Source organism: Xylocopa sonorina, chromosome 1 (assembly GCF_050948175.1).
Source record: "Xylocopa sonorina isolate GNS202 chromosome 1, iyXylSono1_principal, whole genome shotgun sequence".
NCBI classification, from domain to species: domain Eukaryota; kingdom Metazoa; phylum Arthropoda; class Insecta; order Hymenoptera; family Apidae; genus Xylocopa; species Xylocopa sonorina.
The window spans coordinates 10,469,914-10,488,284 of NC_135193.1; the positions used below are offsets into that span (position 1 = coordinate 10,469,914).

Sequence of the window (18,371 nt, forward strand, 5' to 3'; positions counted from 1 at the left end):
TTTCCTTCGTACGTTGGAAACTTTGGTAGTACTCTGTCGAACGCTCTTCTTTCTTGTAACAATCCGTACGATATTTCTCGCGAGCGAGCGGAGCGATAAAGAGAGAAAGGGGAAAGAAGTAATACACCGTCGAGTGAGTCGTACAAATCCGTGAACCAGTGGGAAAAGTCGTCGCGCCGTGACACGTGAGCCGCGTAGAGATTCATACGTCAACTAGTCGGTACATCCGGTTGTGTAAGCGCTTCTTAAAAGTTCTGAAGTCCGACGCGGAGTGTGCCTGCAGCCTAAAAGTAGTACGGCTGAAGTGGCTATGCAGTAGCAGGAGAAGAAGAAGACGACGGCGACGACGACGACGACGACGACGACGACGACGACGACGACGACGACGATGGAGAAGAAGAGGACGAAGAAGAAGTAGAAGAAGAAGAAGAAGAAGAAGAAGAAGAAAGGTCGACCTCTTTTTCTTCTTCTTTCCGTTTCTCTTCCTCCGCTCTCGTCTTTTCTGCTCATTCTTCCAGCCCTTTCCTCCACGGCTTCTTTTCGACGGCTTCGTCGAGATCCTCAACCCCCGGCTCGACATACAAAACGACTCACGTACACGCGTCAGAGAGCGTGCACTCGAAAAAAAAGGAGAAGAAGAAAAAAAGCGACCCAGGCCAACGGCAGACACGAGATCCTCGAGACCTTTGCGCGAGCTTGTCGCGAGCGCGCGCGTGCTCCGCGCGTTTCAAACCGCCGTTTTGTCTTTCGATTGCCACGCCGTGAAAAGGGCACGAAAGCAGCTCGCGAACCCCTCGCAATTATCGACGAGCGGTTTTATTCGAGCGGCTTCCTTTGCCGGACGGCAGAATTAAAAACGCCAATGCTCGCCACTTAGCGTCGCAGCGCGGAAAAGCGCCGGGCAGCCTTTCAGCGCTGGTGTAAATTTAATGAAACGGAGCCTCCATTTGTCAGACGAGCGGCCCGCTTGAAATTGCATAAAGCGTCGAGTGATTTTTCTTGCGACTCGCCCGGGGTAAAGTAACTCCCAACAATTCACTATCGAGGGGATGCTTGAATCGATCCTCTCGGCGACCGAGCCGGGGAACGCGAACACTTGTTTCCCTTCTATCGAGAGGGACGTTTAACGTTTCATAATCTAACCGCGTCCCTTATATCCACGCGAGAAAGGAATCGAACGTTTTATATCCACGATTAAATGAATTTCGGCGTTACGCGCCGCGGGTGTATTGCCTGGTCTCGCATACGCGATCACGCCGGGAATATAATTCGCCTGGAAACAGCGAGCAATTGAATAAACGATAAAGCCCGAGGATCCCGAGGACGCGTTGATATTATGCGGCGTCGGGGATCGTCTAGAGGCACGTGATTCCCGTGGTGCTCTTTGGAGATGCAGCGTGCCATTAAAGTCAGAAACAGATTGCGCTCGTCCGGAGGTCGCAGAGGGGTTGGTTGGTTGGCTGGACCGCGTCGAATATTGAACGCCGCTGGTCCCGTTCGTATCGAGTTTTTCACCGAACGAATTGTCCAATCGCTCGTCTCCTTCGGTAATTACGGCTTTTACGGTGGATCCCTTGCTGGAGGCGATCGGTATCGGGCGATCAGAGAACGAGCGACCAACGGCCGTTCGAAAAAGCGTACACCAGCGGACGGACGATTTAATTTTCGCGCTCGTACACTCGCCGGCCACTCGTCGTTTGCGAGCGACGTGGGGCGAGGGGCGTAAAAGGCGCGCGAGACGCTCGACCAGAATTGCTGGATTTCGTCGGAGAGATGAAACACAACGGGCGAACGGTCGTAATTACGGGGGCCACGAGCGAAATATCGACGAGCGGTCGACGTCGAATTCCATTCTACTTTGGTAATCTCGTACAGTAGTGGACAAAAGCCTCGATGTTGCCGAATTCACGGTGACGATCGAGCGTTCCTTTGAAAGCTACGCTTAAATCGATGATCCTTGCCTTGCGATGTAACGATTTCTCGAACAACGTTTTTATCCGCCTCTCTCGAAACGCTCTTTTTTTCGTACGCGATCGAACACGCTCGCGCGATACTGTGTATCGTGGCATCCCCCTCTTTGCTGTTACGGTGCGCGACACCCGGTAGAAACGTGACATATCGACCTACGCCTGTCTCCCTCTGTTCGCTTTTGACTTCCTCTTTATCCCATTTTCCCCCGATCACTCGTCTTCGTTCCTCCCGCGGCGTTCGCGTAACTGCCGCCCGCAAATGCAATAAAAGGCGTCGAGTGTTTACTCGCACTGTTAAGTGGCACTCGGTATCATATTGTCGCAGGACAAGTATCCTCGTCTTCGCAGCGTGATTGGACGTGCACGCGTAACCCGTGACGGCCGACACTCCGTCCCGGAATTTTCGTGATTCCTTGTTGAACGACGAAAAACGAAAAAAAAATATACAGAGGGGGAGAGAGAGAGAGAGAGAGAGAGAGAGAGAGAGAGAGAGAGAGAAATACGAAACGGAGAGACGAACAGGAAACAGGGAAGGTGAAAAAAGCAATGATCGGATGGAAGAACGGTGTTGGGATCGAAACGATAAAACGATCGCGCGAGAGCGCACGGGTGCTTCGTAATGAATAACGATTTCATCGGGATTAATTAGGACGGCGAAGAGGATGTTTATCGAACGAGACACGCGAGCGTTGTCGAACATTTTACCATTGCTACAGGAACGACTTTCGCGCCTGTATGTATAAATGGGTATAATCGCATTATCACTGTGAGTTTTTAATGCGACTCTGCCCGGCCGATTTAATTGCGGTGATTTGTTGGGGAATATGCGACAAATGCTCGAACGTATCGAAAGATAAATATGTATTTGTAATCTCGCGTTTACGAAATTACAGCGCGGTACAAATTTCTATACATAGTTCTCGTTAAGAAAAGAAAAGGGAAGAAAATATTTAAATTCAGTAGAAACGCGTAAGAGGCAGCAGGAGGTTCCCTCATTTCCATGGGAACGATAATACATACCAATGGTAGCAATTTCCAAGAAATACCATTTCCCTTCGTGTCTGACTTGATCCAGTTACCATCACCTGGTTCCATCAGGACCTGTTTGAAACACCGTTCCGTCTCGAACTCGTCACGACTATTCGATACGCCGGTTGAATGATGAACTGTGTCGCTCTCGGCGGCACTCAGAATCGCATAATTCGCGAATTCTTGCTCGCACTTCACCCTGTCACCAGCAGGGAACGAGCACATACGGAAATTTCACGCATGTGTGAGCCGCACGGTGCGCGGCCCAGCCACGTTCTAATAATTCTCGCGCGCCTCCGCCCTTTCGATTTCACCGTCGACCCATAAATCCGGCTTGAAGCGTGCACTTTGCACGCACCCCCGTTTCGATATGCCGCGGCGGCCTCGGCATAAAGTTGTAACGAGCGGCGAGCGGCTACCCTCTCGCGTCCCCCTCGGCCGTAAAATCCGTACGCACGCGTCACCAGATGGAACTGTAATAACGCGACGGAGCTCGAAACAAACAGGCGAATCGGTTTTTTATTCCTTCGAATCGACCTGTCGCTATCGTGCCATCCGCCTGGGATATTTAATCGTCCTATTCCGCGTACGACATGTTAGCATTAAAGACGAGAACGCTGAAAGGAAACGACCAGGCGACGTATTTCACTACCGCGTTACGAATACGGCGTCCTCTTTTTTCCTTTGACTTTGACGGTCCCTGTGCGTTGGCGTACGATGTCGTTATAGTTTTCGTGTCTTGTAAGCGCGGAATGCATCGTGCGTTCTTGGATAACGTAAGCAGGCACATAAGTACGTACGTTTTCGAGGACAAAGATAAACGTACTTGAAAACATTTTATTTCCTCTTTTTCTATATTTTATATTTCCCAGTTTGTAATATACGTTTGTAAGGTTTTTAGTGCAGGGTTCGCAGAGATAAAAAACTAAACTAATTTAAAGTTCTTTCCGCGCGAAACAGATTTCGTCCACGCTTCTAAGCCTAAGTCCGGCGCCGAGGATAACAGGGACGTTCCGTTGGTTCGAGGATGAATAGAAATTAAAAACGGTTGACACCGTGAAGTTGGTGGACGAAGGGCGAAGCGATGAAGTTTAAATGAATCTTATAATCTTTGAGGTTCCGGGAGCTTCCGGTCCTGAATCGCTTTACCTCATACCGCGGTCCCTCTGGTAACTGTGACACAGATTCCGGGAAAACGGCGGGACCTAAACGCTTCCCCCATTCACGATAGATGTTCTCGTTTGCTCAACTAGATCCTAGTGGATTACGGCATGATAACGAAGTAGTTATTCCGGCTGCTTCTCCCCTTCATCTCTTTCTATATATATACATATAGAGTGAGAGAGAGTGGAAGATGAAGAGGCGAACGGGGTGCACGAATTAGTCGACGGCTCCGCGATTTGTTATTCAAAATTCGCGGAAAGGCGCCCACCTGGCCACATATCCGGCTACGTTCGAACGTAATTTCCGTTTCGCCTAATGCCTCCAACTCGACGTAAGCCTATAAACGTTTTAGCGGTATCCGGGTACAGACTCGCGAGCTGCATTACCTGGATGAGAGAACTTTAAATGATTCGAAACGCGTGGGCGCGTCTAGTTACGAGAACCAGAATTATTTAAATTCGGTTCTTTTTACGGTGGACGAAGGTTGAAACGAATTTGTCGTGGAATAATAAATATCGAAGTTGCGTGAGTTTCGATATTTCGACGCCAAAAAAATGTGCACGCGTGGATGGTGAAGATTAGACGTGGTACCTTTTTCTGTTTGGACGAAAAATGATCCACCCTTGCGTCGGCGGCGAACCCACGAACATCTCAGCACCCCCTGATTAGAATTAACGAAGGAGTTGCGAGATTCATCAGTTCGTTAACGAGAAGAAGGGCCTGGTGGATATTTTTGGAAAATTACACGATGTTCCATTTCTTCGCCGGTATTTACAGACGAACCTCTTCATCTTCCCTGGCCCTCCGCCTGGATGTACAAACACACTGATTGCCCCTTACATTCCACGATGCACTAAGCCTGCACGGCTCGCCCCGTTCTAGCGCAAGACCCAGGCGAGATCCTAAATCTGATCCGGCGCTTCCTTTGTTCCAACCTACCCTATTCGTTCCTGCCTAAACCAACAGTGGCTCGCCGTCCTCCCCCATCCATCCGCCCACCGCCTCTCTCGCGCCCTGTTCCTCGAACGGAGTCTCTTGTAGACCGAGAGGCCGGTGTCTGGACGTGTGATTTGTAATTCCTGAGGAACTCATTCCGCGGCAGTCGTACGACTCGCTGCATAATTTGTAATTCCAAAGAACACCGGGAATACGAAGTGGTCGATGAGATCGGAAAAATAGAAGAAGAGTCGAACGAGGGATGGGAAAAGAAAACGAGTCGGAGATGGAACGAGCACGGACTGACTTAAACAGTCAGAGGAGTAGACGGAACGAGAGAGAGAGAGAGAGAGAGAGAGAGAGAGAGAGAGAGAGAGAGAGAGAGAGAGAAGAAAGGAGAGCACGAACGAGGCACGACGATGAATTCAACCCTCACGCTTCTCAACCGTCAACCTTATAAGAGGAATACGCAGCCAATTTCGTTGACTTGAAACGAGCACGAGAGTCGACGTAGCGTGAAACTCGCCGGGGCTTCGCCGGGCGAAAGAAGACGCGGATGGTCGAGCATCGAGCGGAGAACGAGACTCGTAGGCGGTCGTGTGCGTGCTCGATTCGCGTTCGCGCCGCGCTTAATGGCGATCCTCGTGTGCAAGAATTCCATGCATAGCCTGGTCGGAACCTGTAGAGGGTGGCAGGGGGGGGGTGGGTTGGTCGAGGTGTAGGGGGTTGCACGCTCGGAGGTAAAACGACTGGAGTCTAGCCAGGGCGGCGTTAGGCTAACTAGCTCGTAGGCAGCCGAATGCACAAAGGGCGACCGTTGGTGTGCGCCGTTTACACCGGATAATCCGCGCGAAATTAGGATGGTAAATTGGTTTCCGCGCGAGTAATGCGAACGAAGTCACGGTGCTGAGCAGAATCGCTGGGGGATGTCGCGAGTTACCGCGACGGAAGGGGCTGACTTGATACCGGATGCCAGCCTTTGTGGATAGAGGCCAGAGAGAGGAGGCCGCTGGTGTTGGCTGCCTAGGGATGATGGCCTGCCCTCGCCGCCTCTACCTGCCGAGAATATACTTGAGACGATATAACAACGATACGCGGAGAGGATAGCTTTGTAACGCCATGGGGCAAACGAGCCTTTTCCACTAAAATATTAACGTCGTCGTGTCCGCCCCCCTCGTCCGGTGACGTTTCGCGCGTCATCGCTAACTTTGACGCTCCGTCCCGGACGTTTCCCCCCGCAAGTATTCGCTGGCTGCGACACTTTGATACCGTCGAAACATTCGACGAGTTAACGGTACCGGACTCTGAATACGGTTTAAAGACGCGGTAGAAATTCTGAAACCGAAGCCCAGTCTCTTCGACCACCCCCGTTGTTACGAACCGTCGCGCCACAGCCCCGGCACGCTTCTGTACACCGAAAAATTTCAAGAATTGCCCTGCCCCGAAGACACCGACGTAACTAACTTGTTCATTTATTCAACGAACGTACCACCGTCCACGTCTTTCGACATTATTCGAGAGATCCCTTTCCCGTTTCAATTTTCGACTGGAGAACGGATAGCGTAGAGTGCAAGCAAGCGGAGTGTCTCGGGAGGCGAGCGCGCGACGGGAGAGAGAGAGGCCTTCTTTCCGCAAACGTTCGGACCGGTCGCATAGAGATGACAGCGCAAGTGTCTCACGGGGGGATATCCTGAATTTCCAAAGGGACCCGGCTAGCCGGGAAACGTCGCGTTCTGGCTGTTTCTCTTTCGACGGAGCAGCCGCCTACGCTGGCGGAGGACAGGATCGGGGTTAAACCTTTGGAGGATGTACAAAGCTCGAGCCACACGTTAATGTGGTCACGTTTAAGGCCACGGCGAATGCACGTCCCGCTTTGATCGTCGTCTTTCCATGGCGATTTAACCCGATGCATTTTCAACCGCGTCGCCCGTTGCTCGGGGCACGACTGAAAGATTCATCGAAACTGGAGGAGGTTCTGCGGCTCTCCCGTTTGAAAATAAACTGGCGGGGATCCGTACCTTTTCGTTGGCCTGGAAATCGGCTTCGTTGCGACAACACCGCTAAGATGTTTTAGCTCGTCGCAGAGTCACGGCATGAAATTTAAGACGAAATCGATAACCCCTCGGGCGGTGGATTCGACGACGATCGAACCTCGCGTCCGGGAACCGCGCGCGGTTCGTTCGAGCCAAGATCCGGCGAGACACCGGCCGGGAAATCGCGGGAAAGGATACTTGAAATTTAATTCGAATCCACTCGGTCGACTTCGGGGAACGGAACGCCGCGTCGTTCGTGAGCATGTTCTTTAAACGGGCTGGAACAAGCGCCAGTGGAAGCGGCGGAGGAGGGCGTAGCGCAAGTATCGGATACGAAAATTCCGAAGGAAAGTTGGAAACCCATTTAAAGGGAGTGGAAGAAATGATTACCAGTGTTGGAAGAACAACCATTGAAAAGAAGTATCCTCGCGGTATGGCGGGGAAAACGTGCTGAATTTTACGCGCCTGTTATTGCAGCCAATATACACTGCCGATCAAAAGTTCCGGCTTCTCCGTGCTTTTGCTCGCGTATCAAATTTTCCGACAACTTTCTTATAGATGCTAGATCAATGCCGCGGATATTAAGAAGCACGATGCGTATCTCGATACCAGCGTTAATCGAAAACTTTTAATAGACAGTAAGGGTGGAAGAAACAAAAAGAAAAGAATATCAAGATAGAAACACTCTGCAGGAGTTTTGGGCACGCGGCCTATTCGTGAGAGGAAAATTCTCCGTGTACATGGCTTCTGCTCGTCTATTGACTCGCTCGGGGGAAAAAAAAGAGCGTTCTTTCAACTGTATCGCGCTACGAACGCACACGTACGCGGCACGCGTGCGAAAACAAACATACACAGGCAACCACGCGGATCTGCATAGGGTCGTACGTGAAACGAATGCACGCAACTTGCCAAGATCCGGCTTCACGCACGGTAACTTCGCGAGGTGATTACAAGTCTGAGCCAACTGGTCACCGTGCCAGGATCAGAAATGTACTAGGCGAAGGCGGGAACAAGCCTGAGCAAGCCTGTGGTGATCGAAGAAACGAGCGAAGGAATCGTCGGGACATAAGTAGGGAATTACGCGTCCTAGCCGTATTACCGTAGGACGATCGATCGCGAGATCCGTAACTTTGAGAAGCAAAGTAATTAGAATATTTTCAACTTTACATCTCGCTTTCTAAAATGGTATCCTCTGAGATTTTTATTTTTAACGTTCAGTGTCCTTTCTATTTGGGAATTTCAACTCTGACGAAGATTGAAATTGTTAGGCTATTTTTCCAACCGACTTAAATGGTCTCGTTTAATTGGAAAACAAAAGACGGTTAGCGGATATTTTATTCCATTTAAAATTGGGTCCCATGAAAAGCGTTATATATAAAGATCGACTTGAAGAATTTAGTCTTCCGCTTAAGTGATTCTATTATATATATATTTGATGAAATGTTTGGCGCACTAAATACTCCGATTGTTAATGGCACGCTAAACTTGAAAATATCGATCCTCAAAGACAGCAGGGATCACGTTCCACGTCGTAAGCTTCGTTTAATAGCCGGTAACATCCATCGATAGAAACACAATCGCACTGAATTCAGAGATGTGATCTGTTAATTGTTCCAATCAGTGTGCATTGATGCCTCGAGCAACGATCTCTTAAAATTAATGGCGTGGGCGTTTCGCGAGTTTCCTTGTTACGATACGAGCAACGGTTTCGTTGGAGGAAACCCGATATTGGCGATTCAGGGCGTCGATATCACGAAATCGGTATAACTGGACCCGCTATTGTCGCACTGATCTCAGTCTATTCCACTTTCGAGCGATGATATCGACACGAGTCGCTCACGTCACCATATAATTGTACGAAATGCGCTGTCGTTCCGCCGTGTAATTATCCCTTGAAACGGTTAATCGAAACCTGAATGGTTTACACATTTTATTCGATATACCGTAGCGGTAAACTGCGACGTTGTAACGAATTCTGTTGTTAATTAGAAGAGAGGAAGGGAGAGAGAGAGAAATACTAGTACGAGCTCTGTTAGAACGTTTAATCGCTAGACGTTCAATCAGTCAACCGTTGGTGGGCTAAAAAATCGTGACAGCGAATCCCACTCGACACTCTAATGGAAAGAGTAACGGTGGCGCGTAACGAGCAACAAAAAAAAAGGAAAAAAAATATGTCGCAGTTGTTGCTCTTTGTTCCAGGAACAAAATAAAAAGAAACAAACACGCTTGGTTCTCTCTAGCGTGCATATTCGCAGTAGCGCTGTGTCGAGCGTCTTTCAACCGTGAAACACCTTTGACATTTTCGCCCTGAATATTACAGATTTTTATGGAATCGTAATTTTTAGGGTGTATTCGATTCAGTTACGTATGCACGCTTGAATAAAAATTTCCCCGTGAAACGCGTTGAGGGGATATGTTCCGTACTCGATGGATGGAGTACGCAAGCGATGGGAAAAACAAATTCGCGGTAGCTCTTCCTACCTGGGCTGTTTTATATCTTTTGCCAGTCGGTTTTTTTTTGATGTGTTATTATTATTATTATCAGTGTCATTGTTATCTAGAAAATGGCCAAAAAAAGTGGACGAAATATAGACAACGAATGGAAATATAAAGCAATGAGAAAAATTGAGATTGAATAGAAAGGGGATTAATGTTGGCCCACTGTTTTTCATTTTTTAACTTTTTTAATCCCCTTCTTTCGAGCGATATCATTCAATTATGGATAGAGTTGCCAAAGCAAACCGAGCCGATCGTAGCTGATCGAAATTCAGTGGATACACATCCTGGAAATTTTAACGACGATAACGACAAGCGTCGTCATACTCATGAATTCTAGTGGGATAGCAGTAGGGCGGAATACGTGGAATTGGAAACCGTAGTCACCGTTTCTGATTACGATCGAGAATCGGAAATATTCCTCACCGTCTCGTTCCCATTCTTTTTTCCGACGTTTCTCTCTCTCCCCTTCTCCTTTCCTCCTCGCCCGTTTCCCACTGTTATTTGATTATTTTATCCTACGTGCTTTCGATTCACAAGCTAACATGTCTACGGTGCGTCTGCTGCCTGTACGCTGCTCGTTGTCACGTCAAACGCAGCGGTGCACGCGAGGAGAAACAAGATTGCCAGTCCGTGTTCGACGTAGCCGCAACCGTTGTTCCGCGAATTCGTAGCCGCGTTCCTAACGTTTCCGATGAAACCATTAATCGTTAACGAGAGAGAGAGGGAGAGAGAGCGAGAGAGCCGGACGTTATCGTCGCGGTGCGCTAAAAATGCCGGATTCATTAGTATCGGCGGTGGGTCCGGTATCTTTTCGCGTTCGCGCGCATGGCAATTTGTTAAACAACCCCGGGATACAGGCGTCGGATCGGTCGTAAATTTTACGCGATCAAATATTTATGATACGAAATTGAGCCTGAAATTTGTATTTTAATTAATTGTTCCCAGACTGTTCGCTGCGATGTATCAATTTAATATGCATGAGTTCTGGAATTTCGCGGGGATAAAAAATAAAATAAAAATGATACCCGCGTAAATCCACGTGTCTAGATTACAGAGAGAGGGAGAGAGAGAGAGAGAGAGAGAGGAAGAGTACGGAACAATTACAAAAATATCGGGGCAATTTCGTTCGGTTTTTATCTGGGAATGGATTCGCGTGGGTGACGTACCGAATGGTTGTATCTATGGAAATATTGAAATGCTGCCTCTCTTGCCAGGCGGTCGTGCGGTCTGAGTAGTTACGAACCGATACTACTGGCGCGCGACAGGGTATGGCGCTAATATTAGCGCTCTCTGCTAATTTCTCTTACGTTCGACTTCGTTTCTAACGTTGCTCGATAAAATCGAGCGAGTTTGAAATTTCCAGACCACTCGAAGTTCGTTTCCTACGTTCCTGCTCTCTTTCGCGAATTAATCCGATAAAAGCATCGCGTTTAAGAATGACCAAAGAAGAAGTTTTACAACTTTCTACTTAATATCGTAACCTGTTGACGCGTAACATTCGCACGAAGCATCGATGCAGCCACGATGGAGCTGTCGGAGCGTTTATTCCGTAGAAGGAAACACCATTTCCGCGGGCGTACCGTTGAATGGAAGGGGTAGCACCGAATCTATAAAAGATGAAGAAACTAAGTCGACCCAGGACACGATCGTGCCTCAAAGAGAGGAGGTTCTCGATGACACGTTTCCTGGGCGATGGTGAAAGAGCCACGGAGTCTCTTCCGTTCGAGGCGGCAGACGGAAATGGATCTTGATCAAAATGCATCAGCCCGCTTTTTCTGGTATCAGGTGAGATCGGGAGGAAGAGGGATAGAACGAGGCGGGAAGGATAGGTTAGAATGACGCTATCGGTCGTCGAATGAGGGAGGAGGGATCGCGGCATGGATCGTCGTGGTACGAGTCCTGGATAAGGTGAGAGGTTGGACCAGCGGGGTGGTGTTGGTGGTTGAAATCGAGAAGAGAGGGAGAAGGGTTTGAAATGGGATGGCGAAGATCGGGAGTTGCGGATCTCGAAGTGTACCGGGGCGACAATGGGGTCCGAGGTGAAAACTGGCAATTCCTCAGCTCGGCGAACGGCCGAAGAAAATGGAGAAACTATTTTCAGCGGTGGAACTTCCCGCCATTGTTGCACCCAGGCTGCACAATGCTCGGTCGTTTCATCGTTGAACGCTATACCACGTTCGTTGCAGCGAAATCAGTAGAATAATTCTATACGTTAACACGGGGACACGGGGAAAGAGAAAGATGGCTAGGTAGGATGAGAGAGAGAGAGAGAGAGAGAGAGAGAGAGAGAGAGAGAGAGGGATTCGTTTATTTTTTATTCCTCTCTTCTACATTTGGTCGGTCATTGTTGGGGATGAAATATGACGGTGTCTTGAAAAATTTTGGAAAATTGTTTGCCATCGAACGATATATCTTCGCGGGTTTATCTCGCCGTTGGACAGCTGAATCGAGAGCGGAGTAATAAAATCATCGATACGTATTCGAGCTCGTGAAAGGACCGTGTTTGCATATAAATAGTCTTACTCGTTCTACTGTCTTCATTGTTGGAGAGAAGGGGGCTTTATAACTGTCCATTGTTCGACTGTCAATAGTTCACGCAGGAAGCTGGGAGGGAAATATAGAGTAATAGAAAGATTCCCGTTTCCGTCGCGTGAACGATTTAGATTATCCGGTTGCGCTTCGTAATATAGCGATACCGTCACTGAAAAAGTCTACCGTCGCATAATTCCATCGTTGAAAAATCTACAGAGCTTCGTATCGCGGCGTATTAATCTTCCGTGACAGTTGGCCTTACGGTTCAGCACACCGACAAATTGTCACGACTTAATTGCCGCACGCTCGTATATTGCGACGGGACACGAAAAACGTACAGGCGTGTGTCCGCGGCTTGGTACCGTCTGGTCTCGTCTGCGCAGCAACGGTGATTTCAATCGATGTGTAACCCGAATGCACCTACCGTGTATCTTAAATCTCGTCAGCCGTGTTTTCCTCGGGGGCTGGGAAACGATTAAGACATTACGGCGTTGGTCGGCTGTTGAAAAATGAGCGAGGTTAAATAATTTTCGAAGAAAAAGCGGAGCGATCGTCCGACGTAGAAAAGAAGGAGGTCAACGTTTATGATAAGAGAAATTTGTTTGCCGCGCCTGGCAAGATTTTTTGCGACTTTTTCACGCCTCTATTCAGGTTCCCATCGACGTTATTGGGTCCCTATCGCGGCGCGTTTAGCTCGACGTCGAGCATCGGTAATTCTCTCGATCGTGTCAAAATCGCATAAGAGGGCGTGCACACGCATAACGTGTCGGAGGTGACGCAGCTCGCCCCATAGCAAGATAGATTCGTTCGAACGTGCACGGTGTCAAACTGTATAGCGAGAGCGTGTACGCGGCCGTCACGGCATTTGGCAATTATCTTGCCTCGTACAGGTATACCGCGTACATACATTAAGCCCCGGGGTTACTCGGTAGAGCTCTCGTGCGAGCAATAATCTAGAAGCGGGTATAAGCGACAAACAGGGACGCAGATGTACTTCCTCCCTGTTCCGATAACGGCCACGCAACCCCCTGACGCGTGTTCTTTTCCAGTTACTTTCGGAATTTCCACACCGGCCGCGGCACTTCGCGCCCGATCGTACCCCGTTCGAATTACCAGAAACGCGGATCGTAAATCTGCATTTAACGTACCGACTGCATAACTTCTCTCCCGCTTAATCCCGTGCTATCCCGAGCGAACAAGATTGATCTGCCAGAGGCGTGACAATGATAGCCCAGCCCGGGAAATTAATATTTATACCCCTCTCTGATGGCTTTTTAATGAACCCGAACGAACGAACGACCGTTCTCGCTAAAATCACGATTCAGCTAAACGTCGAATCTACCCGCGAAGTTTAGTTCTTTTACGACAGTTATCGAGCAGATTACTCCGCTCGATGGGAAGAATCGAGGTTGCCTCGCGTAATGCGCTCACGGGGCCGACCTGTTCGATGTCATTAACAGAGCCTGCCGGGGATCATTTTCTTGTCAAGTCACCAGTCTGTTCCGTCGTACCGAGGACATGCATGCGCGTCCTTTCCACGTAGGAATCCGAGAATCCGTCTAATTAGCACCTTAGCCGCTTTCAGACGCCGTCGTCGCATAGAAGATATTTCCTGCGCCAGAGGACGAGAAAAACGGGAGCCGAGGAACGAAAAATATGAAAGCGTATACTTGTTAGTATCTGCTTCAGTTGAACAAAACGCGTGTACGGTTTCTCTTCGAGCTCGCTACGGGGACAGGATACCATCCTCTGTACGAGGTATCGATAAATTTAGCGATTCTTCAATTTTATAGGAAATACGTGGTATATTAATGTTTCTGGTCGCACGGAAGAAAAAGTTATGAAATTTCATGCAACGACCGGCTAGTTGGTAACGTGAGCGGGGGCTGTCGTCGAACCTGTCATTGGAAAAAATATCGCCGGCTACGATACGTATTGTAAACGAATTAAAGAAACGACCACCGTCTGGCTCCCGGCAAAAGTTATAAATCTACCAGTTAAATATTCATTTCGCGCTGACCTTTCGCTGGTGGTTCTATTTAAGCTACACGAAGCACACCGCGTTTTTCGACTGCGTTATTTACATGCAAATAAAACCTTAATTCGAATAAATATTTATTAAAACAGTTACCCCTCTTAGTGGGACGGGCGAAAATTTTACGTAAACGAATTTCACATTTGTCTCGCGACCGTCTTTTTAACTTTATAAAATATTATGTCACGTGATATCCCTAGTTACTTTGCGTTTTACTTTCGAGAGATCTACCTCGAAAGGGGTAGTCGGACGAGCAGGAAAATAGGAAAAATAGATTGAAAACGAACGTTGTTTCTTAGTACCCTGAGAGAGTGCGTCCTATTAACGTGCAAAATCTCGGCACACCTAGACTAGTTGGTAACAAGCGCGATTTAATTTAGATACGAACAGTCCTGGCTGAAGGAGGCGGCCAGGATCGATGGAAATATCGGAAAATATGAGGATCATGCCGTGCCTGGCTTCGTCATCGTCTATAATTCTGTGCCATTAGCTGTAGCAGCCGTTGCTGGCACCGCATAATAATAACGGACATTCTTTAGATCGTGATGCAAATACCGTTTCCTATAATTAAACGTGGCCACGTCGGACGGGGAGCTATTGACCGTTCGGTGTTTAAATGATAAAACGTGTTCGCGTCCCGATGTTTCGAGTAACGGGCGAAAAATTGTGACTATCATTTTTGAGCCATTAAGGCTGTCGCGCGCTTAACAGGGTGGCGCATAAATCTCTCCTATTTTCGCACGGGTTGCGACCTATTTAAATTGGAACAAAATCACAGGCATCGAGCAGAAAAGCGGCCCATTTAGCGCGGAATAACCTCTACTCGCGGAAGGTGGACGGCGCGGCACGTTGCCGATCCAGTGATTACCGATGTCACGCCGATACGAACACGTTAGATTTGCATCGTAAAAGACCGTCGACGCGTGCGGACTCGAACCCCGTGCGTTCGTACGTACACCGTCAAGTGGGCAACAGCTTTTAATCATTGCGAACTCGTTCGCGTACCGACCTACGGGGCGCTTGATGCGCATAAAAAGCGGGAGGGAAAGCGTAGGAGGGTGGTAAAAACAAGGATAAATTCACCGTGGATGAAGCTGCCAGCCGTGAATGCTTAATATCGTGTTTTATAAACCCTTTAATTGCCAGATTCGGACACGCAGCTACGATGTAAAAGCGCATGCTTTATTCGCGCAGACGTATCCGCTGTCACGTTCCCGGAGGCGTGTGAAATTGCGATGATTAAAATGTACTTGCACGTTCTGCGCCAGCCTGCACACGCCGTGCCGTTTTTTTCCCTTCCCTTTTCCTTCCCGTGCCCATCCCTTTTTTCTTTTTCCTTTTTTTTTCCACCCCCATCCCGTGCTCCCGTCCCCTCCGACCCGGTCTGTCTTTCTATCTTGTTCTTTTTCATTAATCTGGAAGGAACGTTGTACGCGCCCGGAGATAACGAACGCCGCGGACTTTTCAGAATTTGTTTAATGAAATTCTCACAAAGTAAATTTCGCTTCGAGTCCGGCGTTATTCCTCGTTCTTGATTAAAAATCGGTGTACCCGGAAGGTATTGTCCCGTTCGGTTTGCTTAGGGATGAACGCAGATTATCGCCAGCGATCGCTCCGTAATGTAATGTAACCGTTATAATTGGACAAAGGGATATTAATCGTTTCGATGGTGCGTGCACGTATATAGGGGGTAGATTTCAAATTTCGCGCATTTTTTTTTCTCTTTTTTTTTTAGTATCCCGATTATACCGAAATCGTTATTACATTTGTATTACCAGACACGCGTCGCATCGCGATACGCGAGCGAATCGAAGGTTCTCGCGTTAAACTGAATATCGATTCTTCCAAAATACACCTTGGATCGAATCTCGTGGAGCGAACCAATTCGCAAGGGAATGGTTTCTCGAGATTACCGCGAATTGTAATTTCAGTTTCCTTAAGCCGACAGCTTAAGCAGCCCGAAGACAACCCGCCACGGTAGTTTGCAGCGTTATACATATAATTAATTCCCTTTGGTTGTTCCAGTCGGCGCGATGTACGTATGCATGCTGTACGCTGTACTGTTCCTGAAGCTCTGGTCGTACGTGCAAGTGAACATGTGGTGTCGGCTGAGCAATCGAAGAAACGCGTCGAGCCAGGGCCGAATACGACGGCAGTCCCTATCGTGCAACAATCTGCAAGGTGAGTACACCGATCCACCGTTACGTTTCCTATTACCGTCCCATTTCCATCCCCCTGTCGTACTTTCGTATCGGTTCGGTTTCACGTTAGCTCGCTACGCGGCGTAATGAGGCCCCCCGATTCGTTTCTATCGCCGGTGTCGATTTATCGCCGCGCCGCGGAACGACAAACGTTATTCCGTAACGCGTGTAACACGCGCCCGTGGATTTTCGATAACAACCATTACGCATTCCCTTTACATCGTCCCGCGCTTTCCCGTAACACCCTCTAATTTTACGCGAATGCCAACCGAAAAACGTCGACCGCCGCACGTACGCGGCGCGCACCATCCCCCGCGCGGTGTGTACGCGGGGATTTTTGGTCGACCGCCTCTGTGACGTGGCTCGCACGAAAATGCTTGTTACGATTTTTTGGACGGCTGGCCGGATCCCGTGTGCAACGGCCGTGCACGCACCGCGGCCACCCCGTTGCTTCGTATCTATTGTAAACACAATTAATTAAAAGAACGTGCCGGGCAACAGAGTAGAAGTGCCCGCGAAGAATTTTTGTTACTACCCCCCCCCCCCTCTATGATTTATTTACGGGTAACATGTTCATATTTCTCCCCGGGCTTTTCCATCGTGCTCGGTGCTTCCCCGCTATCGATTCTTCTTCGGCACAATGGGCATCGGAGCGTAATAAATTTATTTATCTAGCGATAGGTATTTAGATCGGGATTGGACGTTGTTTAAATGATATATTCGGGAAAGTGTTTGAAAACGTGTCCGAATGGCAGCTGAATTATTTCCGTTTTTTATCCGCCAGATGAAAAATTATTGTTCGATTCTACGTATTTTGTATTCGGGTAGAAAGAAACGTTCCGGAAATTATTTGTTCGTAAACGACGCGTTTCATTTCGAATTGCTTTCTCATTTTCTCGAAATAAATAAGGTTTAACTAATAAACAGACCGCGCAGAGACTGCAAACACCCTTGATAGACACAGCAGACTCGCGAACGTCTATATTACTCACCCCGTACCACATCTGCATGGGCCTTTTGAGCCCGACGTATAATACAGTTTCCTGTGTCCGAGATATTTGTTCCCTTCTGAAGGTGCATACACAATGTCGTGGCTACCCGCGACGCGTGTGCACGCGCCAGTTTTCCGCGCGCGCGCGTGCACACACACACACATGCACACAGACTCCTAGTGGAAGAGGCGAATAATTTCCACCCAATTTAAACCCTCGATCAGTCTCGCCTCTGTTTCCGGGTATCGGCGGGCTAGGCGGCGGTATATCGATTATTCAGGCCCGGCAAAGTCAAATTATACGAGCGAACTTTCCCCAATAAACTCACCGCATGGAATATTAACCCTTCTCCACCCTCTTGCGCCGCGTTCTCCTTTTCGTTTCGCCTTTATCTCTGTCTCCGCTCAGTTCGCGGAATCGAAACGTACCGCTGCAAAAGGACCCCATGTATCACTTTGACGCGTTATGGCCCCCTTTCGTGCAGTGGAAATCTGTTATACAACTCTTCCGGCTCCTTAGAGTCGCTATAAAGAGTCCTCGAGGGTTCCACCAGCCGGCTGGAAAAAATCAATCTTAAGGAATGACTCGCCTTCAATTCCGCGGCCCCGTGTCCCTTCAGATTCGACCGTTTGATCGCGCTGCTTTATGTCCCTGTTATCGTTGCTCATATCGAGGTTTCTTTTATCGTGGTATTTCGAGGTTCTAGGGGATCGTTTGGACGTTTGCAAATATTCCTTGCTCGGTGTTTCTGATAGACGGTCACGTATTCAAACGATAAAACGACAGCGATCGCGCGAACTTCTTGTCCGCATGGAAACAACGCTCCGCCGATGGAACTTTCCGATGTTCGACTCTATTCAACGCTCCTCGATTTAACCAATCATCGGAAACGTAACATTTTTGAAAGGCGGCGCCTCGTGACGCTCGGTGGGCTCCAATTAATCGAGCCCTTCGACGACACTGTATCGACAGAAACCGCC

General features: G+C 48.7%; 1 protein-coding gene across 1 annotated transcript in view; it reads left to right on the forward strand.

Moving 5' to 3' along the window:
• The window catches only part of Mdy (diacylglycerol O-acyltransferase), a 98,379-nt gene that overhangs the window by 40,083 nt on the left and 39,925 nt on the right, over window positions 1–18,371 (forward strand). The window contains exon 6 of the mRNA XM_076906872.1: window positions 16,224–16,379. Within this exon, the coding sequence (XP_076762987.1) occupies window positions 16,224–16,379 (156 nt within the window). The remainder of the gene's footprint in view (window positions 1–16,223; window positions 16,380–18,371) is intronic.